Below are 27,929 nucleotides of genomic sequence, written 5' to 3'. Positions count from 1 at the left end.
AAATGTGTAGTTTGATAATGTGGATGTGTCTTAGCTTGGATCAGTATTACCAGTTTTTCCAGCCCTGCACCATGCAAGCCCATTAAGGTAATTTTAGACTCTGCTGTGTTTTTAATGGGAGGGCCCTAAAGTTGGAGTTTCACTTCAGTCTAGTTTTTCTGATGGGAATCTAGCTAAACCCAATATATTACTATAAACAGAGACATTTTAAGAGACAGGCATGGTGCTCAATTATACATGACTTTTCTGAAAGAGCAACACTGGTGGTAGAAGAATAATGCCCAGTAGAAATTAGATTTGACTGGTAATTCTGCACACAAAGTGTTTAGATTTTCATGACCAAGATCAAGTTAAAGTTATTTTAGATAATGCTTTAAAACAGATGTCCAAATAAGTGTCTTTTCAGGATTTCTGCTCAATGGCAAGACTTTCTTATAACATACAGTAGACATGTTAAATTTACAACTTTCACTACATGTTTTTTCAGTTCCCCGTCACAGCTGTTAGCATAATTGCACGTTAGCATTAGACTTTTGAATCTATCAGGAAGATGTTTTAGTCACCTGACCCAAGGCTCTTTATAATACTGTGTCAGTAAAGTATTAGATAATAGAATGTATTGCTGTAAACATAATTGAAACTGAGTGGCTGATGGGAACCCTGCAGGGTGTCAGGTTTCTGTTGTCAGGCTGAACAATGAAAACATTTCATACTTTTTGGAATTTGGCAGGCGTTTGTCAGTGCATGTATCCTGCCGTTTAGGTCTCACACAAACTCTTCCTTGACATTATTCTATTTTGAAGCAGCTCTCCTATCTGGTATCTGGTAAGTATAAAACAGAATATCTGTGTGTTTAAATGCATATTGTTTGTGTATATCTGCAATCCAAATCTTGTTTAGTCATTCGTAACTTTCAACAACTGGAAAGAAAGTGTGTGGTAAAGCACTTAAGTGGGGTCAAATAAATACCTGCTGCATATTTAGTGACAAAAACAACGTAACTTACATAGGTCTATGGTGATGTCATTAGCATGTTTAGAAGTAATGATTATTTTCCAATAGAAATGTACAAAACTCTGGAAAATACATTTGTAAATCCAGTTTGTATTTCTGTCTATATTCTATTTCTACAGAGGGGTTAGTTCATAGATTAGTAAGACCTTTAAGCACTATTTACAAATGTAATGCATATTTGTAAATTTTTGAATATTTTTGCAAATTTAGCATTATCAAACATGAAACTTTAGTAAAATTCTAATAGAAAAAAAGTTGTTTCTTTTTTCATTATTTTCATCCTGGTTTCCTTGAAAACAGACAAACCGACATGACGGTGACTTCAACCAAAAATATGACAGAATGATGTTCCAGTAAAATATACCACAGCCTCAGGTAAGTGCAGCAGATTTTTACTTTGCAAAGCAAAATCAGTATTCAGCACGAAAGCTGTAATTCAGAATTTTTGTCTGAATTATAAATTAAATATTTGTTTGTTATCACAACTTCTGTCAAGTTAAAGTTTGCAGAAACTAAAAAGGTTGATACTCGTGCACTTGTTGAGTGTAATGATTTTGAATTATTTCATGTATGTGTTCAATGTAGCTTGCCATCACCAGTGTGTGAATGTGTGTGAATGGGTGAATGACTGGATGTGTAAAGCGCTTTGGGATCCTTAGGGACTAGTAAAGCGCTATATAAATATAGGCCATTTACCATTTTTTAAGTTATATGTTTATTGTATTTTATAGTATGGCTTGGTGCATGGTACTTGATACTTTGGCTACTATTATTCACTATTCCTATACTGGTCAGGTGAATAATGCCATTCTATATTTGGCGACATCTATGTTTAAATTCTATACATTCACCAGCCTCCAACTGTCACACAAAAGAATCTTGAATGGTTAAACATGTGAACATCTTATTCTTAAATACATTTGTTTATGAAACAGTTTATGATTTTTTGGAGAAACGAATTCTTCTCCTTATACTAACATTCACTTCTGAACATTTGTGCTTCTAGTAGAAAAATATTTTAGCTATATTGTTTGCAGTAATGAAACAATGAATTAATTTTGCTTTTAATCTGAACTGAACTCTTCATAATTGTATTTAATTTTTTCAAATTTAACAGACACTGAACTGAACTTCTGTGTGGTGGAGTTTTGTTTGCACAAGATGGCAACTGGTAGGTCCAGATGATGTTTGTGTGCAAGAATAATATAGGTCACATAAAGAAGAATAAAGGCAGCACACACACACACACACACACACCTGTGAGTTGGAGAGAAAATCGAGAAAATGTACACCTCTAACCTTGGCCTGTGTTACCATAAAATACGACAAGAGGTTCATGTCATTCTTGGGCTTTTCTTTACCGTATAATATGAAGTTCCTTGAGGAGACAACTGTTTTGATTTGGCGCCTAATCAACAAAATCAAATTGAATTAAACTGAATAAAGAGCAGACAAATGATCTACAATAGTGTATTCTGCAGCGCACAAAGCATTACTCTTTCCTGGGATAATAGCAATCCTGTTCTAATCTTGATATTAATAGAGAAGGGTTGATAATTTCCTGTCATAAAATTGCAGCAATATGTAATGCCTTTGTTTTCTTTTTTTTGTCCTCTGTTTTTGTCTTTTACAGTATCTGAACTCAGAATTGTGATTCTTGGAAAAAACAATGACGATAAGACAACGCTGAGCACTTTCATCAGTGAAAGATATGACTGTCCTTATCAAAAGAAAAACAAGCAGTTTACTGAAATTAAAGGAGAGTGGAGGAGAACTCCATTCACTTTATTGAAAACATCAAATATCTTCATTGTGCCTGCAGAAAGAGTGCGATATGAGATAAAAATGTGTATCGCACACTGCCAACCTGGACCAAATGTTCTGTTGCTCCTAGTAAATCCTTTGGATTTCACCGAGGACGATAGACAAAAAATGAAGTTCATCGTGAGTTTCTTTGGACGAGATGCTTTTAAACACTCATTGGTCATCACAACATGTAATGACAGGGGAGGGAATTCCTCAGTGAACCAACTCGTCCAAGACTGCAGACAAAGACAGCACAAAATCAGGCTTGATGAAAAATATTTTCTTGAACACGATCTTCAAGAACTGATGAAACAAATGGAGAAAATAGTAAGTGATAACAGGGGGTATTTAACTTTTACTGAAGACGCTGATCCCATTGTGGTGCCTACAACTACAAAATCCCCTCTAAACCTGATTCTGTGCGGGAGAAATGAAAGCTTGAAAACTTCAGCTGTTAATGCCATTCTGGGACAAAGAAAATGTATTCCATCTAAGAGCTCATCAGAGTTGACCAAACACCAGGCAGAGGTTTGTGGCCGTCGTGTTTCTGTGCTGGAGCTGCCTACTTTGCACGGAAAACCTAAAGAGACGGCGATGAATGAATCGTGCAAGTGTGTCGACCTCTGTGAACCTGAGGGTGTCCATGCCTTCATGCTGGTCCTTCCACTGGACCATCCTACTGATGAAGATAAGAAAGAACTGGAAGCCATCAAGAATACTTTCAAGAGTGTGATCGATAAGTTCACTGTCTTGCTTTTTATTGTTGAAAATCCAAATCTTGACCAGTCTTCAGCAGTGGAGAAGATTCTAACAGACAACAAAGACATCCAAGAGCTCTATAGGCGCTGCGGTAAACAACACATCGTTTTTGACATAAAGGATAAGCATCAAGTCACTGATTTGTTGCGTACTGTGGAAACAATGAGAACTGTCGGTTGCAGAAGCTTCACAAAAGATATGTTTCCAAAACCTCCACTGAAACCAGTTTCAAGACATGTATCCCTTTTAAAGCCAGAAAATTATAGACATCGCTGGACACCACCTATTAGGATGGTGCAAAGCAGAGAGCCTCTCAGGATGGTGCTGATTGGGAAAACTGGTTCTGGGAAGAGTGCCACTGGAAACACCATGCTGGGCAAACAGTGCTTTTATTCAAAAGTCTGTCTGAAGTCTGTGACAAGTGTTTGTCAGAAAGAAACAGGAGTGATTGACGGGCGCCCTGTCGTTGTGGTTGACACGCCCGGCTTGTTTGACACGATTTTGTCCAATAAAGAAGTTGAACAAGAGCTTGTTAAATGTATCAGCTTACTGGCTCCTGGACCTCATGTGTTCTTACTGGTGGTGCAGATTGGTCGCTTTACAAAGGAAGAAAAAGATACCGTGGAGCTCATCCAAAACTTTTTCGGTAAGAAGACAAAGGATTTCATTATTGTCATATTCACCAGAGGAGATGATCTTCGAGGTCAAACATTTGAGAGTTATATAAAAGAAGACAGCGAAGGATTCCTAAAACAACTGTCAGCTGATTGTGAAGGGCGATACCATGTCTTCAATAACAATGATCATAACAATCGTTCTCAAGTCAGTCACCTTCTGACCAAAATTGAAATGATGGTGAGGAAGAATGGTGGTGGCTACTACACCTCAGAAATGTTTCAAGAAGCAGAGGCAGCAATACAGATGGAAATGCAGAAGATCATGAAAGACAAAGCAAGAAAGATAGAGAGTGAAAAGAGGGATCTTATAAGAAAATATGAGGAGGAAATGCAAGTGAAGAGGAACAAGTTAACACACCTAACAGCCAAATTTGAAGAAGAAATAAAAGCAAACCAAGCCCAGGTAGCCAAAAAAATGGAGGGTTGCATTAAGAACCAACAGGAAAATATGAATAGAGAAAGAAAAAAGAGAGAAGAAGAACAAAGGACTAAGAAATTGGAGGAGAAGGACCAAATTTATAAGTGGGATAAAGAAGATGAAGCTCTGCAGAAAGAAATACAAAGACGAGTGATTCCTGATGGGATTTTATTACAGAACAGAGAAATAATAAGAAAAGAAAGAAAGGCTTGGGAAGAGGAAAGAAGAGCATGGTGGGATAAACAATGTTTAGAGGAGGAAGAGAGATTTTGGGAGGAACAGAGACAACTTAAAAAGCTCAGAGAGGAAGCTATGCAGGAACTAGAGAGATATGAAATCAAAAGAAGACAAGAGGAACGAATCGGAAGAGAACAAGAGGAAAGACAACTGAAAGAAAACTATAGGAAGGAACTGGGAGAAATGATGAGGAAACATGAAGAGGAGGCCAGAAAACAAGCTGAAGAATGCAATGAATTCAGACAGAGATTTAACCAGGATTTATCAGCTGAGATGGAAAAATATAGAAATGAAACAGAAGATTTGAGGCAGAGTCAACAAAACCAAAATGACTTCATGATAATGCAGCTCAGGAGAAAAAAGGCCTATGACAAAGACTTCGACAAGCTGCAGAAAAGACAACAAATTCAAATGACTAACCTAAAATTATCAAGTTTGCACTTTGACAGTAAAGAGCAGCTAAACAAGCAAATTGATGAGCTGAAAAAAGCGCATCAAGAGGAGATAAATGAGTGGATTCAGGAACATGTGAAGAAAGCCACACAAAATAGCGCTTGTAGCATTTTATGAGAAGTTTTGCGTTTCAGTGTTGTTCAGTTTTTCAGCGTTAGATGTATTATATGTAAAGTCTGTATAAATAAAGTGATCACCATAGCTAATGGGTTTTGCACATGCAGGTCAGAGTAGCTGTAAAAGACAGCCAGGGTGGCAAGTTTCACTTTGTAGACATTTTTGGATTTCTTTTCTTTTTTGCCATTCGACACAGGTCAAATGAAGTTTACTAAAAAGCATTTACTCTGTTAATATATATGTATTCTTTTTTTTAAAAGACAATTGGAAAAGGAAGATGCAGAATTGCTGACAAAGCACATTTATTTTTATTTCACAGGGAGCCTTTTATCCTTGAAAATTGTCACTCCGGTGATAAATTTATGTACAAAAATAGGCAAAGACTGCAACAACACTTTTGAAAAAAAAATATTGTTCTTATTTTCTTATATTTTCTCTTATATTCATGTTATTAATCACCATGGACGATCTGATATCTTCCTGTTGGTGTTGTTTCCACATCATCATAATAAATGTTGTTCCATGTTCAACATTGCAAGTGACCAATCACATTGTTGTGACGTCGCCCTTTTGTGCCTTTGAAAAATCTACTTCACTTGCGAGAAGAGAAACCGCTTCTGTCCGCCGATCCAGGAACTTGAATTCTTTGCATTTCAGGATACTTTTCTTCAATAAACGGTAAGCATTATACATATTGTCCTTACAGAGGCGGTTTCTCTTCTCTTCTCGTTTTTTTCAAGGTCGCGGATGACCTCAGGAGAAGGTGATTGGTCACTTGCAATTTTGAACCCGGAACAACATTATTTATGATGACGAGGGAACAACACCAACATGAGGATATCAGATCGTCCAATCACCACACTGGCAGAGAAAGCATGTCTTACACTGCAGTGCCAATCAGCTGGAGATTGCTACCGGTCACTTTGTTAAATTCGTCATAAAGAGGTGAAAATAAATAAGTAATGGTGCTGCACAGAAAACCACTTTGTGATTATTGATTTTACTTTTTAGCTGGTGTTTCTAGTTGAGCTCTGCACCAAAGGACAGCTACGACGAGGACGGAACATGTATGTGTGTCAGCTCTGTTGACTGTCAACATACAAACTTTACTTCAGTGTGTTATTACACTGACCTCTTCTTTTTGGCACACTCCTTATAAATGTTCTGGTTGCTTGTTTTGTTGTCTGTTATTATCAGCTTATTATTCATATGTAAATCTTCACTTTAAATCTCAATAGAATATGCTACACAAATTAAGCTTGACTGATTGAGAAAAAAAATCTTTACAGAAGTGAACATATTGAAATAAACTAATAAAAGGTGACTGACCTGTAGGACCACCTATTCTTTAGCTTGCATTGACTTGTATTATAAATTATGTGAATGGAATCAAACTAAAGTCTAAATAAACATGAGAGTCTAGTTTGAGACTTTTCTCCAATTGGCTCTTCATTACAGTAGGTCAGAGTTTTACTGCATCCTTGTATATTTTTACTGCACAGTAACTTTATATACTGCCAGGTAGGTTTGTGTATCACAAAGAAAAATAATTTATTAGCCGATTTGACATTAATGGATGAATATGATCTTATACCTAAATAATAACTAACTGTAGGAGACTAAAAGAAGAAAAAAGTACTATGTTACATTCCACCACTTCTTTCCATTCTGATAACGCAGAACATTGTCAGATTGAAAGGAAAGGGTTGGGCAGGTGCATAGTTTGACAAGGTGTTTCATGTTTCAGGCGTCATTACTGAAGAGAGAGAGAGAGAGAGAGAGAGAGGGGGGGGGGGGGGGGGGCAGGTTGGGTGCTGCCAAAGTTTGTTTTTCCTTCAGGTAACCACACCACTTTACTTGTTGAGTCAAAATCGAAACAAAACAAATCATGCTACAGATGTCACTAGCAAACAGGAAATGTCACCTGAACATGCATATTTTTTTTCTTTTTTTGCTTTGGTGCAAAATTTCTGTAAGCCAACAGGAAATGCTGAGAACAAGTCCAACAACTAACGACATGCTGCAGAAACCTACAAATCACTGACAGTGACACCCAGGAAGACGAGTCTGTGTTTCAAATGCATTTTGATATATATCCTTAATGGATAATAATAAAATACCTTAGGTCAGTGGGAAGGGTTAAACCCTTAAAACTCTTTTATTTGAACTGAAGTACACTCAAAAAACTGGTACAATATGAGTGCATACTTGGGATACATGGGATTATTATTTTGTTCCAGTTACACACAGATAAATGGCCTGCCTGCATTTGTATAGCGCTTTATTTAGTCCCTAAGGACCCCAAAGTGCTTTACACTACATTCAGTCATCCACCCATTCACACACACATTCACACACAGGTGATGGCAAGCTACATTGTAGCCACAGCTGCCCTGGGGCGCACTGACAGAGGCGAGGCTGCCGGACACTGGCGCCACCGGCCCTCTGACCCAAATTAATTGTATATGGCAACCTGTTTAGGTTTCTACTAATTAAATATAAATTGGTGTATGAAGTCTCAGCTTCAGTATCAGTAATTTTTTGCCCATTTGAAGCTGTGCTTTTAGAAATAGTTTCACAACAGCAGCATCATATCTTGACTGTTTGCATGCTTCAGATTTAATCCCAACACTTCATTCTCATTTCACGTGGGCTAAAGTTATGAACATCCTCCTGTGGACAGGTTATACTAGTTTTTACTGCCACACTTTGTTTGTTTAGAGCCCCTAACATTTGCCTTATGGTTGTGGAAGAACTTGAAAAAATAAGTGTAGAGAGAACAAGTAAAGTCACAGTCATAAAAATCCAGTATCTGTTTCCTTGACGTACCACAGTTGTCAGTCATCGTTATAGGTTAAGTCACCTGTCTGTCATAATAAGCACAGCTCCGCCTTAGTGAAGTACGTGAGCTGCTTTCCTTTTAGGGTGCTACCTTCATTATTAGCTTTGACACCATGAGGAAGTCGTCTGGTGAGTACTTACATTAAAGTATATTTAACAAAAATTTAAAATACATGGACGTATGTGGAGTTCAAATTGTTATCCTTAAACTGTAAAGAGACCAAAACAACAACAACAACCTTTTAATTGTATTTTTGCTTAGGTATATCAAAAGTAGTATTACCACATGCTCTGACAAAGGGACAATTTCAGTGCAGCATGTTTAAGTATGTCAATGTAATTCGACTCAAAATGTAATTCAGATATTTAGGTTATTTATGCTGAAGCCATTTAAGTCAGAGATTATTCATTGAACTGTATTCATCATATACATGTACTAATGCTTAATTATTACATTTGCCAAGATACCACAGAAATATAGTTTTATGCCAGAACACTTTATGTATTATCTAAGAATACATTTTACATTATTTAAACACTTGTTAGCTTCTTCTTGTGTGACAAAGTCAGCTGATTTAAAGAAAAAACTGCCCCATCCAAACGAACAAAAGGAGAGATACCTTAGACACACCCTGTTAAATGAGTCTAATAAGTCAGTGAGCAGATACAGAAGGACCTCTAATTCAAACTCTAATCAAATTAATGTCTTTAGTTCATGGTTCTGAAAAGCTCATTGTAGAAAACACTCCCATAAATACCACAGGTAGACACTCCTGTTTCATAAGGTTGTATCTGCTGAGTGTATATATACACATATATATATATATATACACACATATATATATATACACACATATATATATATACACACACATATATATATATATATATATACATATATATACACACACACACATATATATATATATATATATATATATATATATATATATATATATATATATATATATATATATATATATATATATATAGTGTCACAAGTTCATTGTTAATCCCTTGTTGTTGCTTTCATTTAACCCCAACAGATTCCAACATTTTGTCCAGCTGAAGTTTCCAGGTCAAAAAGGTGAAAACATGGCAGCACGTGGTGAGTTCAGCAGATGGCCAAAAATATCCCTGCATTCAGGATGGTTGCTATTTGAGAAAGTAAATACAAGCTAGCAACACTTAAAGATGTTTAAGTAACAGATCCATGAGTTTGAATATTTATTAAACACTGAAAGACTTCCCAAAAGAGTTGAAAGACTTTGACATCTTTCATTCCACACATTATCCAAGTAGCAAGTTCACTGTAAAGTCATTCACCAGGAATGTGAGCTTACAGGTATTTTTGGACCACCAAAAGACACTTTACTGTGTGTGTGTGTGTGTGTGTGTGTGTGTGTGTGTGTGTGTGTGTGTGTGTGTGTGTGTGTGTGTGTGTGTGTGTGTGTGTGTGTGTGTGTGTGCATTGTGTTTAGCAGCTCTTTTTTCCCTGATGATCCTTGTTTTTTTTTTCACCAGAACCCTCTGAACTTTTCAATTCTGTTTTATTTATATAGCAATAAATTATAACAACAATGTCCTAATAGCGCCTTATATTGTAAGGTAAAGACAGAGAAACAGAGAAACCAAACAAGCAGATGACCCGCTATGAGCAAACACTTGGGTGTCAGTGGGAAGGAAAAACTGCCTTACAATACAAAGAAACTGCCAAAAGAACTGGCTCAGGGAGGGGCAGCCATCTGCCATGACTGGGTGGGGGTGAGTGGAGGAAGACAGGACAAAGACATGTTGTGGAAGAGAGTCCGAGATCAATAATAACTAATGATTACAATATAGAGTGGTGGCAACCTTACTGTCCCACAGAGCAATAGGTATCTATGGAGTGTTATCCATGGGTTAAATTTGATCATCAATTAAATCTTTGTAAACCTAGTAACGGTCATTGAAACAAGGGTTGTGTTTACTGTACAGAAAAAAAACAATCACGTATTGCTGTTATTTAGACATCTGCAAACGCATCTTTTCAACATCTTATCACCGTGCTTTTGCCATGTTGGGATTTTTCATGACTAGCTGCAATTAATTAAAAAATGAAAACCTTAAAGTGACACCAAATGCAGATACAGACTTAACAAATGCAAGCTTTTGTATGACAGGAAGACCCCTATCATTAAACAGCTTCACTAGATCAATGCAAGACAAAAACACAAAATTAAAAGACAACTATGACACTAAGCAAATTGGAACAACATGGCATTTAATGTGTTTTTTGTGTTTTTCTACAGCATCTCAATTCAGGATTGTCATATTTGGGAAGAATGATAATGAAAAGACTGCACTAAGCAACTTCATCACAGGGAAAAAGAATCCTATTCGTCTAACATTACCGAAGAAATCTATAGTCCAAGGAGAATGGAGAAAAATACCTGTAACAGTGGCAAAAACCACAGACCTCTTCAGTCTGCCTGTGGAAAGAGTGAAACTTGAAATGAAGATGTGTGTGGCCCGTTGCCCCCCTGGACCAAATGTTCTCCTGCTCGTACTCAATCCTTCTGATTTCACTGAGGATGACAGACGCACTCTGAAGTCTATCCTGTGCTTGTTTGGTGGTGAAGCCCTTAAATACTCTATGGTCATCACAACACAAAAGGGTGAAGCAAAGAATACAGCAATAGATCAGTTTATCCAGAACTGCAGAAAGATGCATTACACACTGGACTTTGACAAAAAAGACTTCCGTGACTCAGATCGTGAAACACTGATGGGAGAGATGGAAAGAATTGTGGCTTACAACAGAGGAGGACATTTGAACTATACAGAGACTGCTGACTTACTTGAAGAACCACAAGAAGAATCTGGACATGGGACTGAAGAGCCTCAAATTCCCAATCAAAACTCTTCTTTGAATTTGGAACTGTTTGACAGACCTCGAGTTGATAAGGAAAACCTGCAAAGTCCACGTTTAATTCCTCCTTTAAACCCAGAACTGAATGTAAACCCTCAGGCCAGTATGGAAGTACCTCAAAGACAAAAACTAAAATCTTTGAATTTGGTGCTGTTTGGGAGATTTGGAGTTGGCAAAACTTCAGCTGCAAATGCCATCCTGGGAGAAAGAAAAGTAGAATCTGAATCATCTCAGTGTATTAAAAATGAGGCTGCGGTGTGCGGTCGTCTGGTTTCACTGGTGGAGCTGCCTGCTCTCTGTGGAAAACCTCAGGAGGAAACAAAGAAGGAAGCATTCAAGAGTATTTCCCTCTGTGATCCAGAGGGTGTCCATGCCTTCATCTTGGTTCTACCGCTGGATCCTCCAACCAGTGAAGACAAGAAAGAGGTGAAGACTATCAAAGATACACTGACATCCCAAATTGACAACTACACCATGATTCTTTTTACTGTGGAGTCAGATCCTACACACCCAGATGTTGTTAACTATGTAAAAACTAATAGAGAAATCCAAGAACTTGTTCAGAGCTTTTTTGGCCGATACATTGTCTTCAACATCAATGACCAAGAGCAGATCCCTCAGTTATTGGATGCTGTAGAAAAGATGAAAGGTGAGGCATCAACAGGCTTCAAAATAACAATGATTCCAAGACCTCGCCGAAGGTTTCCACTGCCCGGATTGAAACGTGAAGTAATGTCTGAACTGAATAAGAAGATACATTTTGAAATAAATATGAAAAAAGAACAAATTCCGAAAAAAGAACAAATTCCAAAAAACAGACAGATTCCACAAAAAGAAATTCAGAATCATCTCAGAATCGTGTTGATTGGTAAGACTGGAAGTGGAAAAAGTGCCACTGCAAACAGTATATTGGGAAGGGACTTCTTCCACTCGAAAGCCAGTATGAAATCAGTAACCAAGCTCTGCCAAAAAGAAACAACAGAGATTAATGGGCACCCTGTTGTTGTGGTGGACACACCTGGTTTATTCGACACAAGTCTGTCCAACGATGATGTTAAACAGGAACTCGTGAAATGCGTCACAATGTTGGCTCCCGGACCTCATGTGTTCTTACTCGTCCTGCAGGTCGGTCGTTTTACAGAGGAAGAAAAAAAAACTGTGGAGCTCATCCAAAACTTTTTTGGCAAGAATTCAAATGACTTCATCATTATCTTATTCACCAGAGGAGATGACCTAAAAAATCAAACAGTTGAGAGTTATATAGAAGAAGACAGCGAAGGATTCCTAAAAAAACTGACAGCTGATTGTGGAGGACGATACCATGTGTTCAATAACAATGATCGAAGTAACCGCTCTCAAGTCAGTCAGCTGCTCACCAAGATTGAGTCAATGGTGAAGAAAAATGGTGGCGGCTACTACACCTCAGAAATGTTCAAAGAGGCAGAGGCAGCAATTCAGAAGGAAATGCAGAAGATTATGAAGAAGAAAGAAGAAGAGATAGAAAGACAGAAGAAGGACCTTGAGAAAGAACATGAAAAGAAACTCCAAGAGGCACAGCTAAAAATTGAACAAGAAAGAGCTGCAAGAGAAAAAGCATTGCAAGAGAAGGAAGAACTCATTAAGAAAGAGGAAGAGGAGAAGAAAAGGATGGAGGAAAAGAGAGCAGAAGAGGAAAAAGAGAGGAAACGGAGGGAAGAAATTCAGCAACAACAGTGGGTACAGAAAGAGAAAGAAATTAAATCAAAACCGGAAGAAGCTACATATGCAAACCAAAGGAACGAAGAAATACAAAAAGAAATAGAGGCTTGGGAGAACGAACAAAAAGAGTGGGAGAAAAAACGACTTCGAGAAGAACAACTGAGACTGAACGAGCAAGCACGACTGGAAAAACTCAGAGCTGAATATGAGCAAGAAAAAAAAGAACATGAATGCAGAAGAAAAGAAGAGGATCGACTCAGAAAAGAACAGGAGGAAAAAGAATGGAGAGAATTGCAACAAAACTTAGAAAAGCAAGTGGAGGAGATGAGGAGGAAAAATCAAGAGGAAGCCAGAAAACAAGCAGAGGAGTTCAATGAATTCAGACAGAGATACACCACTGACTTTGCAGTTGTGGTAGCAAAGCATGAAAGGGAAGTTGAGAATATGAAACTAAAGCAACAAAAAACCAACGATTTAATGATTCAACAGCTGCGCAGGAACAAGGCATATCAAAAGGACTTTGACCTAATGAAGATGAGACAAGAAGAAGAAATGAGCGAGCTCAAACGGTATAGTCCAGAACCAAAACAAATTGATGAACTACAGAAAGCTCACGACGAAGAAATAAATGAGTGGATCCAGGAACACGTGAGGAAAGCCACAGAAAAAAACTGTTCCATCTTATGACTTTTTACATTGATATGCTGATATGATGACACTTTAGTGATGATTACTTGGATGTGAGCAACATTTGAAGTTATCACATCAATGAGTGTTTAATGGAGGCCATTTCCTTTGAAAGAAAAGAAAAAGAAAACAAGTTTCCATATGTACGTTTCTACATATAAACATAGTCATTGTCAGTGTCCTACATTAAAACCTCATGATGAATATAAATTTCCTAATTGCCAAGAAATGGTTTGCAGTAGAGATGAAAACGGCCTTTGACATATTTTTTTTCTTGTGTAAGCATATAAAGAAAACCACTCACTATGGAACACACAAGGATGAGCAATATGTAAAAAGATTTAATGTAGGCACTGTGCTTTTAGCTTTGACCAATAATTAAGTCGTTTGGTTTGTTTCTGGTTGGACTAACATTACATCACATATGACTTAATTTCCTTTTTGTGCTTACGGTAAAGCACTCCTGTGCTGCTAGAAAGTTCTATAGCTATCCGGTCGTAAAGTCTGACGTCACTAGTTGTGTCTGGGTCTAAACTCCGCTGCAGGTCCATATATCAAACGATCACTATGGCATTACTGAGAGTTGAAAAACTGTCTAAAGTCTTTCATCTTTAATAAAATGATCAGCGTTCTGCTCTACCAGGTGTAACAATTGAGTTTAACATCCAGGCATCCATGAAAACGGAATTTATGACATTTAACGGAGTTAGAAGTTTGCAGGAAGTTAGCTCGCTAGCTTCTATCTAAATACAATATAGCATGTCCTGACTGCGGGGTTTTGGAAACAAATTAAAACGTACAGCTCTGTTATCACTTCCAACATAAATGAAGACAGAAAACTAAAGAGCAGTGACGTTTGTAGGGTTACTGAAGTTTGGCTAGCTGGTATATAATGATGTGCTACGTGACCGCTAGCGACACAGCTATGTTAGCATAATATAAACAAGCTAACTTTTTTTCCACTCGATAAAAGTTAACGTGAGTGTTCTCGGTGGTCAGGAACAAATGTAATCGCATGGCAGGATGCTGTAAAAGGACCAAAAAACTTCAGCCAGGAGAAGAAGTGAGATAATCCATCCACAATACGAGGTTAGTCATTCATATACTGCTGCATGGGCTGGGCTGTAGTTACATCCTAAGGTTTTAAAAACTGAGCTTAAATAAATGATTAGTGGTAATAAAAGCCGAGGGAGGTCAACAGTGATCACTGACTGTTTTAGGAGCTTTTTGAGATTAAATAGAAGAAAATACATAATATTAAACATGTTAACAACACAAAAGCCATATTAAACGCAGACTACTTTAGGCCCGGAAGTAGGATTCGTCACGTCATCACTTAACGACAGGATAGAGCTGTAGGCGAACACAGTCACTGTTTCAGTACATTTCAGTCTCCAGGGAAAGGAATAGGCTTAAGTTGGGAACACTTGTGTTACATGTGACTTACTTAAGCCAGATTTTGAACATATCATACTGGTACAATTCTCTTCTCTGATTTTAGGTAAAGTTTGTGGACAGTTTAGGGGTTAGCACTATACTGCATACTCAGTATAACTGAGAAACAACCTAAATGTATAATTAGATTTAGGTTGTTCCTTTTGTTTAGTGACTACTTAATATGTTAGCAATTGAGTTTACATCAAAAACAGACTATAGGCATTGTTCTTTACATCACTTAAAATAACCAATGGACAAGCAGAGTTATAAAATTAAGCCTCATTTTGAATTTCAGTATCAATAATAACTGTTTTTAGTGTAATTTTGATATTTATATCAAGAAATGTAGCTTATTTACCAAATTAGGTCTGAGGAATACGTGAAAACAAATTAAGAAAGCTTAATAAAAATGTTTCTTTTTACAATTTTCATGAACTTTTATTGAAATATCTTGCAAAAAAAATGTTTCTCTTTTTCACTTATTAAATTATTCAGTTAGTGATGGATTCATAGGAATGTCATACAAAGACAAAGCCCAGCCCCCTGAATCATGTGAATTGCTTTTCTTGTGGTCGCTGTCATTTACATGCACATCTGACATACTTCTTCTGGTGAGTACTTGCATGAAAGTCAATTTTTAAAAAGTCTACAAGTACATTATTGATAGCTATCAGGTGCATTAAATGTGGTATTTTATATATTTATATAGCAATTTTGGTGAGAAATTGCGACATGTTAATTTATGTCAGTGTAAAGCAGTTTTGTTCTTTTTGCTTTGACCTTTGATGGTGACTACGACACGTCTGAGATTCAAAAGGAAATCCAAAAGATTATGAAGGAGAAGGAAGAAGAGATAGAAAGACAGAAGAATGAACTTATTAAGAAAAAGGATGAGGAAAAGAGAGCACAATAGCAATGGGAACAAAATAAAGAGGAAAATAAATACAAATTGCAAATAAAAAACAAAAAGAGTGGGAGGAAAAAAGCCTTCAAGATGAGCAACTGAGACTGGAGGAGCAAGTACGGCAGAAAAAGCTCAATCAATTTTGAGCAGGAAAAAACAGAGCAGAAGAATATAGACTCAGAAAAGAACAGGGGAATAAGAATGGAAAATATTGCAAGAAAACTAAGAAGAAGAATTGGAGGAGAAGAGGAGGAAAAATCAAGTGGAAGCCAGAAAACAAGAAGAGGAGCTCAGTGAATTCAGACAGAGATACATCACTGACTTTGCAGTTTTGGTACCAAAGCATGAAAGAGAACTTGAGAATATAATTCTGAGGCAACAACAACAAAAAAGATAAATAGATAGTTTTTATGTATTTGTACTGACATTTGCTTGCAGTGGAAGTCACCTGACTTCACCACATAAAAATAAACATATCAACACAAGCAGACAATATGCAGACATTTTCACTCTCTTTGGCCACACCAATTTAGTAACCTCTGTGTTGCTAATGTTTGGAGATGTGAAAACCTTGAAGAATAAAAGATCGATCCTGTTTTTGTGAACAAGGTGGGACAATAGTAATATACATATGAAGGAGACAAATGGATTCTTCACATGACATATTATTTGCTTTACTCCATATACAGGCCCTATAAATGCTTTCCATGCTTGATAATGCAATTCCGAGCAACTTACTAGCTTATTGTTACAATCATTTTAATGGCCCTTTTCTGTGCCTCAGAGACATCTTCCAATCAACAAATAACACAGAAAGTCAACTACAAGGCTCTCACATGAATTGGGCCTTCTAAAGATAAAGCACAACCCTTAATGCCAGACCCAACAGTGGCAGAATCAAAATATTATTTTCTATGGGGTTTATGTCTTTGGAAAATCAAGATCCACCACACCAGTGCTCTGCTCAAAGGACTCACACACACCACTCCAGCCTCAAATGAAGAGACACTAATTACTTTCACCTGTGCTTATAAAGGGAAGAAAAACAACTCAAACCTGCCCACAAGGAGTGGAGCTTGGTTTGAGTTGTTTTGTTGGGTGGAGCCTAATTGGAGTTGTTGGGTGGAGCCTAATTGTGAAAGGTTCACCTTTCACCTTTCACAATTAGGAATCAAGTATGGGTTTTTGTGACAGGCTGGTAGTAACAAAGTGCCTAAAGATGTACAGGTAAGACACAGCTTACAGGGTTGGGGAACACCCAAACTGTATGTACTCTTAGCTTCAGGAATTCTGCTTTTAAGGTTCACCTACAGAGTGTGCTATGATAAACTGCGGCTTGTACTGCACACTCACTTCTAACCTAACTCCCACCCCACAGCTGCATTTCTGTTTAATCCAGCAGTGATTACAATTACTTTGTTATCTTGGTGCATGCTCAATCATCCAGGTAAGGAAAATCCCAGAAAGTTGATTCTGTTCTTCTGCCCATAGCTTTTTCAGTGGGAGTGTCCCAGTTAAACATCCAGATGAACAGAATCAACTTTCTGGGAATTAGTTTGGTATGTTTTGTTTCTTTTTGTGCAACATTTCTCATCTGCATTTCTCCAGCATCTGAGTTGATTTGTCTATTGATATTAGTCATGGTTAATTAGTTTGCTTAAAACTTAAGCTGGGGGAAAAACTGACCAAGTACAGTTATAAAATGAAACCGCACAGAATGTGTACACTACACTATATGGTTCTACTTATTGTAATTTGCCAGTTACAAATATTTATCCAAAATACTGACATGACATAAATTATTAATTTTATCAATTTCAGTAGAATTCTCAGTGCAGAGGCTGATATTGTAATAAAATATGTTTTATTTGACCTGCTTTATTACCTAGGCTTGGTCTACTCACGCCAATACCATCTCCATTTTAATTTGTCTACCACCAGTTGGCAGCAAAGTCCTAATATTACAGGACTCAGTAGGAATGGTAATAATTGATGTGGCAGAATTGGTTTATTCACAAGAATCACTGCCCATAAAAACAGAAGTGGGGTCAACGGGAAAGAGTGCATAACAATGTTGGGAGCTATAGTAAGATAAAAGTTAGTGTTCCTAACACAGTGAATATAAAATGTGCTTGATTTTAAGTTTAAGTTTATTCCCATAAAATGTGAATGCAAAGTAAAAAAAACAAAAACAAAAAACTAAGGTTAATTTCCTTTATAGAATCTTGATATAGTTTGTTACTTCTTTAATTTGTGCAGTGTGAAAAAATATCCAGCACTTACCCCCGACAACCTAAAGCTAAATAAAAGCTTTATAATAGGTGGTTACACCCATTAAAAAGTCCTTCTACAAGCAAGTGTTGCCACGTGGCAGCTATAACTGTAATTTTAATGACCACTGGGACATAGATTTACACCACAACTTCAGAATACCAAGAATGCTACATATCTCATTTTTGCTATTAAGGATTTCGATAAAATTATATTCTCAAACTTTTTTGTGTGATGCGTCACTCTTTTTTCTATGAGTCTATGAGCTTTATTGGCTCAATTGCCCACTTTGTGTTATAATGGCAAACTGCTTGTAAAGCATCACGTGGTTTTGACATCTAAATGGTAATTTTTAAAGTCAAGGCATTCAGTACATATGGTGGACTGTTTGTGGGTGTTGCACTGATGTGCATAAAGGAATGTGATAAGACTGAGTTTCATTTTTACGATTTGTCCGCTGGTCTGACAACTCACAGAGATGAAAGACAAATGTTTAGTGATCTGATAATATTACTTATCTAGTAGCAAAAGGGTAACTTTGTTCAGTGCTGGCATTAAATAAGAGATAGGACGTAGTGACTCACAAGGAAGTAGTCAACACATTCATTATAAATTTTATCTCAAGGCTAATACCTGAAAGACTCAGCTGAGATATTCAGGATATTAGTGATAGGATATTAGTCCTGGGTGATTAAAGGAAGAAAAGAGTACTTCACAAGTTTAAAAGCATGAACACACTAAAAATAAAACCATTGGTAAAACAAATTAATGGACATTCGGGTGACATGGTTATATATTGTCCTAACAAATATCGCAAATAAGTAGTCGAGTGGTTACATGTTTGCAAAAACATCATTTGCAACAAAATGTAAGCTCAAATGAATTAATTTATAATTATTTTTGTTTTCTAAATGACAGACTGCATGATAATATCACAATGTCACTCACAGGGCATCAGTAATGAGCAATATGTCAGTAATGTTGTTTCTCAGTCAACCATAGCCATTTCATTGCTGTAATAGCTGAACAGAGCACTCCTTTCAAACTCTCCTGATAAAGGTTTGTTCAGCTGACCTGTTTTCAGTTTGGGTTTTTAGTTCCACTGTTGAACTTTGACAATATCATTTTCATCTTGTGAACCTTTTAATTACTGTACCAGCTGCAACAAGTCCTAAGTAGGCCTGTAACTTCAAACACTGCTCATATACTCAGATGTTCTCCAATCCACGTCCAATAAACAAGAGTGGTATAAAATATCATAAATGAATTCGGGTCAATTCGTATAATCCAAAAGTTTTTGAACACTCTCAACAACATGACATAAAAGAAAAATGGAACTGAAGAGGAAACACTATTAAGACAAAAGTACTGGGCCACCTAAATATTATACCTACATACCAACTGCTGTTAATTTCACAAGTTTACTTTATGTGATCTGCTACTTTGTGGCTGAGTTACTGTAGTTGCTTCCACTTTACCATTTATAATACCACTTATAACTGATTGTGGGATATCTAGGAGGGCATACATTTTACATAAACTAAATTGTTGATGTCTTTAGAACAACCCTATTCCTTAACCCTAGACTACTTTTCAACAATGTTTGTGAAGACTGCTTGATGCTTGAAGTGCTTAATTCCATACACGCATGGCAACATAATGAAAAACACCTAAATTCAAAGATTAAATGATATGACACCAATGCTTTTAATATTATAGTGTATATTACACCCATAAATCCAAGTAATATAATGTGCATTAACTGTAAATTACTTTTGGCCGTTTATTTATTATTTAATACCAAATAATTCTAGCAGGACTTTCCAACTCATATGGGTCAAATTATATTTAACTAGGAAACAGCTGTAGTAGTAAAAGTATGAACTAAATCAAACGCTGATACACATAGATTTACAAAGTATCATTTAGTTAAAAGAATGGTTTGCTGAATTAAATGGCAGGGCTGTATCAATTTAGAAACCAAAACCAGTTCAAATTTCTGTAGTATCTTATCACAGTTAAATCATGGCACCCAGATGGGGGTGGGATGCCAGGTTAAAGCATGTTTTTATAATGATACTGTAGCTGGTTCTGAGGTCTGGCTCTGTGTGTGTTTGGCTGCAAACTGGATACTTCTGAAGCACTGGTGGAGAAGAGGTCACCGCAGATTATTTTGTAGACCCTCTGCAGTTCCTGCTGAACGGGGAGTGAAACCCCTTCTCTCACAGACTGACCGACTGATTCAGCTTTGCTTTACATTCATCGGGTTTTGTATCAATTCAGTTCATCCGACAGTAAAACCATCTATCTGAATGTGTTCTATTCTAGTGTTCTGAGGCAAATTTGACCTTCACAAGTATTTGCTCCCTAAAATCCTAAAAGTTTATCGATTTTCTGTAAATATAAACCAAATTAAATGGTTGCTGTTTTGACACACTAGTGTAGATTCAGTTGAAAACACAAAAAATACAGGACATTAACCACATTTGAGATGTTTTAGAAAAAGAACATTTTTAGAACACCTTTCTTAGAACTCCTTTGATCTTACAGCGTGCATGGTATTTTACAGATGGACCAAAATCTACAGATTTCAGTTTTCTTCCCTTCAGTTAGACAAGTTAAGCCCCTTTCTTTTGGCCCATGGTTTGCTCATTGCCCTGGGTAGCAAGTGAAGCACTCTCAATAATATTTTAGTAAGCTAGCTGTAAGCCAGAATGGCCACGTGACTCGAGCTGATACTCATCAAACAGGAAACAGTCATCAGTGATTGGAGTCTTAGATAAGACCTTTACATGTCCTGTATGTTTTAGTTGATCAAAATAAGACTCATCCAAAAAATTTATTAGCATGCTAAAATGGATTAAGTATAAAATTATGAAACCATGCCTATGACTGATAGCTGACCTGTATCACCTTTTTTTAGGAAGGAAGATGTTTTGAAGACTCACTCGGTGGATGGAGCCTTTATGATAGACTTCAACTGATAGAAAAATTCTTTATGCTAAGATGCAACAGAGCATAAACAATGCAGAGAATGCTCTAACTCTATCAGATAGAGCCTTTACATTGCTGTCATACTTGTACAGGGCAACACCTCCCAATTCTGTTAATAAAAGGTACTTTCGAGTGACCTGATTCAGTTTGGATCTGCAAAGGCACATTTAAAACCGCTGAGGACGATCAGCAGTTTCACCCGGTAAGTACATTCACAAAGAGTAAAGGCAATGAATATAAAAACCTATAACTGCATCTGTTCTCGGTTTTGTAGGTCATGGTAGACTCAAGTCCTTAATAAAATCTGTAATTGTGCTACAAAAAGAGTGTGGTCTTAAATAGATTAGTCACAACTGTGTATATTAATTAAGTGTATGACAGCAATGCAGGTAAGTTAAAGTACCGCATTTTGTATATATTCATATTATACTTTGGGGTGAATGTTCTACAACATGATACGAGCAATACCAGACATGTCAGTTTTTAAATCCTACGTACAAAGAAGCTGACTTTAATTCTCCAAGCTGAATTTACATATAAGGTTCACCAGTATGAATAAATAATTTAGACTTACTTTATTTATTTTCATAATTCAACTTTAGTTGGAAGCCTTTTGATACCAAACTGTTCTGATGATTGTTTGCATTTTTTAAACATCCATTTTTTTTATACAACTGCCAGTTCTGCCTTATAATATTATTGCACTCACTGACAGACCTTTACCACACCACTATACTGCACTATACTACATATACAACACATTCTCAGGTCTTGTCAAAACTTTTTGACTTCTCATAACCATAGGGAAAACAATGTAATGACACTGCAATTGTTAAATAAAACATATATTTTGTACTCCAGTACCCGAGCCATTATTATCAAATCTGATAAGGAGAATATTTGTAGCCATGCTATCCACAGGCTGATCCTATAGTGGCAATGATATTGCACTTATTCTACCTGCTCCTGTGGCATCATATCCACCACACGATAGAGCCCACTGGAGTTTTAAGGTTTCTTCTAAAGGTCCATGTATTCAGATTCTTTTTGTCTGATGGTTTATTATTAGATGACAACTTTCTCTTCCTTTTTCTTTCATCCAACAGACACCAACCAATTTCTCATATTTCTATCACAGTGGCACTATGGCATCACAACCTCTTTCATCACGCGGTGAGTCTGGCGAGATTTATCAGAACATAACACAGATAGCAAGACAGAAAGAATGCAAGTATCTGAGCATGACGAGGACAGCTAAAATCCAGGTTAAGCCCAGTGCTAGGCAAAAGTCACAAGAAAATAAGGATGCGTTAGGGAGGATAAAGGTGACAAAGAAAATTATTAACAAAACCAGAAGCCACGTTTACTCCCGTTAACACACTTAGAATGACAGTTAGAAACACTAGTTATGTTGGCAGTAGGGACAGTTATGACTTTACCCAAACCCAGGGCTGGACTGGTAATCTTGCATACGCATAAGTTTCGTCAGGAAGAAGTGGCGGAGAGGTGGAGCTGGAAAACAAAATGAAAACAATAAAAAGAAACTAAAAATAGGTGCAGCTAATTGTAGTACTAGCAAGAACTAGTAACAAAGCTTTATGGAGAAGTGAGGAAGAAATCAAGGAATGTGAAATTCACAGGGTAAGACAACAATGAAGGGACATAATGGGATTAAAAAATGCTAGGACCAATTTTCTGACCCAGTCCAACCCTGACAAAAACACATATGCATTTTATGTATTATGAACATCCGAATCTAGAAACTTTGAAGCTGTTTGACACTTATCCCGAACATGTTACACGTTTCTAATTTACAAACTAAAGGACAATTACTACAGCTATAAAAAGCATCAACTCTCCCCACATTTCTTAAATGTGCCCCCTTGTGCATTAGTGAGACATACAAGCAGCTTTAGCACATTATCATTTGATGCACCAAAAATGTAAAAAGGCTGGTGTTCACACCTTCACAGTGGTTTTGGGGAGAAGGATAAGAGAGTTTAAAAAGATTATTTGAGCACTTCCCAGTAAAGAGTAGATATTTTTTTTACAAATAATTAAAAAACATTAAAGTTAAAAAAGAATAAAAGAAATAAAAGATATAAATATGTATGCATGTGCTGGAAAACATGTAATAATTTTTTTTGTTGATTTACAGCATATGAACTTCGGATTCTAGTTTTTGGAAAGACTCAAAGTAAAAAATCAATTCTAACCAACTTCATCACTGGGAAAAAAGATTTGACTGGGGATCTTCTGCAAAAGGTGTCCCCATCCACTACAGTCACTCAAGGACAGTATAGGAAAACACGCCTAACAATAGTGAAAACTTCAGATGTCTTCAGTTTAGCTGGAGAGAAGGTGAAGCATGAAATGAAGAAGTGTGTGGCTCTTTGCCCCCCTGGACCAAATGTTCTCCTCGTGTTGATAAAGCCTTCTGAATTCAGTGAAGAAGACAGACAAAAACTAAAGCTCATCCTAAGATTCTTTGGTCAAGATGCTTTTAAATATGCAATGGTCATTTTGACACATAGTGAGGAGAAAAAAACTTCAGCTGTGGATCAACTCATACAGGACTGTAGACAAAGGCAGCAGAGAATCAACTTTGACAAAAAAGATCTGCCAAAAAAGGATCTTCAAGAACTCATGGAAAAGATGGAGAGCATAGTGAATGAAAACAGAGGAGGCTATCTAAACAGAGGTGAAGAAGCTGACACCACAACTTTTAAACCGCCTCTTAACCTGGTATTGTGTGGGACATATGAAGTTCTGAAGAGTTCAGCAGCCAATGCCATTGTAGGAAAACACCAGTTTGGTAAACCTGCTGCCTCCTCAAAATGTGTTAAGAAGGAGACACAGGTGTGTGGACGTTTAGTGTCCCTGGTAGAGATGCCTGCTTTGTATGGAAAATCTCCTGAGGCAATAAAGAGCTGCAAAAAACAATGTGTTTCTCTCTGGAATCCCGAAGGTGTCCATGCCTTTATCCTGGTCCTTCCTGTGGGACCCCTCAGTGACGAAAACAAGCGAGAGTTAGAGATCATCCAGAATGAATTTGGATCTCAGGTCATCGACTTCACCATGATTCTTTTTGCAGTGGAATCAGATCCCACAGATCCAGTTGTTGTCAACTTTGTTAGTGAAAACAGAAACATCCAGGAGCTCTGTCAGAAGTGCGGAGGACGAAACATCATCTTCAACATCAAAGACAAGCAGCAGGTCTCTGAGGTGTTGCACACTGTGGAGAAGATGACAGCTATGGGATCTAAGTGCTTCACAAGACAAATGCTTGTTAAGCCTTGATTGATTAAACTCAAAGAGATGATAGTGGACTACAGGAGGTCTAACAAAGACAACTCTATCTTTATCAAAGGTTCTGATGTTGAGGAGGTAACACGTTTTAAGTTTCTTCATAAATTGTTGAAGACCTGACGTGGTCTTTATTTAATTCCTGTTAGATAAAGGCCCAGCAATCCCTCCACTTATTGAGCAGGTTAAAAAGGCCAGCTGTCTCTCTTGTCAATTTACTGTATTATACAAAGCATTATAACATCTTGGATATCAGACTCTATCCAGTGAAAACAGTTGTGCGACCTACAGACATCTACATAAAATGCTGTATCCAGCATGCACATAACAACACCCATGACCTCACTCATGTGCGCATGCGCCAACCAGCGTGCAGCCTGTTACAGTCGCTCCTGCTTTTCTCTTAGTTTAGCTCTTTTTTCTTACGTATTCTTTTTTTTTTTTTCTGACTTGTATTTTCCTCCGTTTTCTATCTCTTACTCAATCATGTGGATTGAGAGAGTTTTTGTTCTTCTGGTGGCCGTGGAACTGTTACTTTTATCATGGAACGGGACCGCGGCACATCTCCTACACGCACGGACTGTTTACTCCAGAGATCAGCTGATCGCCCTGATGCCGGCCGGCTCGCTGGCCAGGCCCGCAGAAGTGCCCGCAGAAGTACCAGCTGAAATTTGGAGGAAAACACATCGGGGATGCAGAGGTCAAGGACAGAAGAGAAGAAAAAAGGTGACGGTGAGACAGCGGAGGCTCGAAGTGAGGAGGAGGTTTAAACCGTGTCTGCCGTCTATCGTGATGGGAAATGTGCGATCGTTGGCAAGTAAAATCGACGAGCTCTCAGCACTGGTACGGAGTCAGAGGGAATACCGAGAGTGTAGCCTGATGTGTTTCACCGAATCATGGCTGCACCAGGTCATTCCCGATGAGAATGCTTCCGTGGAAGGCTTCCACACTGTTCGGGCGGACAGGGACAGCATCGCTAGCGGTAAGCGTAAAGGAGGTGGGCTTGCTGTTTTAGTTAACAACCGGTGGTGTAACCCTGCCAACATAACAATCAAAGAAAGGATTTGTTGCCCGGACACTGAACTGTGTGCTGTTGGACTCAGGCCGTATTATTTACCCAGGGAATTCTCTCACGTCATCTTGGTGGCTGTTTATGTACCCCCCTCTGCTAACCCCACAGCTGCATGTGACACTATCCACTCTGCCATAGCTCGGCTACAGACTCAGCACCCGAGTGCCTTTATTGTGATCTCGGGTGACTTCAACCATGTATCACTGGACAATACACTACCAACATTCAAACAATATGTGGACTGTCCCACCAGGGGAGAGAAAACTTTAGACTTACTGTATGCTAACGTCAAGGATGCATACAGCTCCTCCTCCCTCCCCCCACTTGGTAGGTCAGATCATAACCTGATTCACCTCACCCCCCGCTATGTGCCAATTGTGAGGAGGGAACCTGTGACCACCAGGACTGTTAGGAGGTGGTCAGAGGAGGCAATAGCGGAACTACAGGGCTGTTTCGAGGTGACCGACTGGGAAACACTCTGTGAGCCTCACGCCAAGGACATCAATGGGCTTACTGAGTGTATCACAGACTACATAACTTTCTGCACCGACTCCATTGTTCCAGCTCAGACTGTTCATTGTTACCCAAATAACAAGCCGTGGGTGACTAAGGACATCAAAGCCCTCCTCAACAACAAGAAGAGGGCTTTCAGAGGGGGCAACAAAGAGGAGGTGAGGAAGGTCCAGGTGTTACTAAAGGACAAGATCAGAGAGGCTAAGGACAATTACAGGAGGAAGCTGGAGTGGAAACTCCAGCAGAACAGCATGAGAGAGGTGTGGAGGGGCATGAAGACCATCACTGGATTCAGGCCAACCAACAGCAGGGGAGCTGAGGGAGGTGAGAATAGAGCCGACGAGTTGAATCTGTTTTTCAATAGATTCGACACCACAGTGTCTGCTCCCACCCCCACAACCTCACCTGCAGTCAGCCTGGAATCCAGAGCCACACCACTGTGCCAGCCTCTCTCTTCACATGTTGCCTCCTGTGAGATTCCTGACACCCCTCCCCCACCCATCACCTTCACTCAATACCAGGTTGAGATGCAAATGAGGAGACTTCACTCAGGCAAGTCTGCTGGACCAGACGGAGTGAGTCCCCTTGTCCTCAAGGCCTGTGCCCCCCAGCTGTGTGGAGTCTTTCATAAACTGTTTAATCTGAGTCTGCAGAGGGTCCCGGTGATGTGGAAGACATCATGCCTCGTCCCTGTACCAAAGACGCCTCGTCCCAGTGGCCCCCAGGATTACAGGCCCGTGGCACTGACCTCCCACATCATGAAGACCCTGGAAAGGCTCATCCTGGACCAGCTGCGACCCATAGTAAGACCACATCTGGATCCCCTTCAGTTCGCTTATCAGCCTCGTCTCGGAACAGAGGACGCCATCATCTACCTGCTCAATCGTGTCTACACCCATCTGGACCAGCCGGCGAGCACTGTGAGGGTCATGTTTTTTGACTTTTCCAGTGCTTTCAACACCATCAGGCCGACCCTCCTGGGTGATAAGTTAGCAGCGATGCAGGTGGATGCTTCTCTGGTGTCCTGGATTGTTGATTACCTGACAGGAAGACCACAATATGTACGTCTCCCACAGTGTGTGTCTGACAAGGTGATTAGCAACACAGGGGCACCACAGGGGACTGTCCTCTCCCCCTTCCTCTTCACCCTCTACACCACAGACTTCAGCCACTGCACAGAGACCTGCCATCTTCAGAAGTTTTCTGATGACTCTGCGGTGGTTGGATGCATCAGCAGGGATGATGAGACAGAGTACCGGGCTGTGGTCGACTCCTTTGTCACGTGGTGTGAGCAGAATCATCTGCAGCTCAACGTGGCAAAGACCAAGGAACTGATCGTGGACTTCAGGAAGACCAGGAAACACTTGACCCCTGTTTCAATCCAGGGGGTCAGTGTTGACATTGTGGAGGACTATAAATACCTTGGAGTACACATTGACAATAAACTGGACTGGGCTAAAAACACCACAGCACTTTACAGGAAGGGCCAGAGTCGTCTATTTTTTGAGGCGACTGAGGTCCTTCAACATCTGCCAGAAAATGCTGAGGATTTTCTATGAGTCTGTGGTGGCCAGTGCGATCCTCTATGCTGTTGCATGCTGGGGGAGCAGGCTGAGGGTCGCAGATGCCAACAGACTTAATAAACTGATCCGTAAGGCCAGCAATGTTGTGGGGATGGAGCTGGACTCCCTCAAGGTGGTGTCGGAGAGGCGGATGCTGTCCAAGATAAAGACAATGTTGGATAACACCTCCCACCCACTCCATGACATGCTGGTCAGTCACAGGAGCTCGTTCAGTGAGAGACTGAGATTACC

General features: G+C 38.7%; 4 protein-coding genes across 10 annotated transcripts in view; 3 read left to right on the top strand and 1 right to left on the bottom strand.

Moving 5' to 3' along the window:
- prdm6 (PR domain containing 6) overlaps positions 1-27,929 on the bottom strand; it is a 126,252-nt gene that overhangs the window by 43,511 nt on the left and 54,812 nt on the right. The window lies entirely within an intron of this gene.
- LOC146657972 (GTPase IMAP family member 8-like) lies at positions 414-6,691 on the top strand. 2 transcript variants are annotated; one of them, XM_085426350.1, is made up of 4 exons: positions 414-825; positions 1,315-1,389; positions 2,132-2,185; positions 2,648-6,691. In XM_085426350.1, the coding sequence occupies exons 3-4, from the start codon at positions 2,176-2,178 to the stop codon at positions 5,479-5,481; spliced, it is 2,844 nt and encodes a 947-aa protein (XP_085282476.1). In that variant the 5' UTR covers positions 414-825; positions 1,315-1,389; positions 2,132-2,175; the 3' UTR covers positions 5,482-6,691. The 2 variants fall into 2 exon arrangements, with proteins under 2 accessions (XP_085282476.1, XP_085282477.1); XM_085426351.1 differs by lacking the exon at positions 414-825 and having other exon boundaries at positions 1,232-1,389.
- LOC146657971 (GTPase IMAP family member 8-like) lies at positions 8,351-15,880 on the top strand. The gene is made up of 3 exons (XM_085426349.1): positions 8,351-8,451; positions 9,369-9,430; positions 10,614-15,880. Exons 2-3 carry the CDS (start codon positions 9,418-9,420, stop codon positions 13,616-13,618), a joined length of 3,018 nt encoding a protein of 1,005 aa, XP_085282475.1. The 5' UTR covers positions 8,351-8,451; positions 9,369-9,417; the 3' UTR covers positions 13,619-15,880.
- Positions 23,739-24,524, top strand: LOC146657970 (GTPase IMAP family member 9-like). Its single transcript, XM_085425220.1, has one exon. The coding sequence runs from the start codon at positions 23,739-23,741 to the stop codon at positions 24,522-24,524; it is 786 nt and encodes a 261-aa protein (XP_085281346.1).

The sequence above is a fragment of the Rhamphochromis longiceps genome, linkage group LG12 (assembly GCF_057381845.1).
Source record: "Rhamphochromis longiceps isolate RC_006_pf linkage group LG12, R_longiceps_female_GT1.1, whole genome shotgun sequence".
Lineage (NCBI taxonomy): Eukaryota > Metazoa > Chordata > Actinopteri > Cichliformes > Cichlidae > Rhamphochromis > Rhamphochromis longiceps.
Note: the sequence above shows the minus strand (reverse complement) of the source record. Positions and strands in the feature narration are given on the sequence as shown.

Coding starts and splice junctions, on each gene's coding strand:
- LOC146657970 (XM_085425220.1), top strand. CDS start 23,739: ATGGTCATTTTGACACATAGTGAGGAGAAAAAAACTTCAGCTGTGGAT.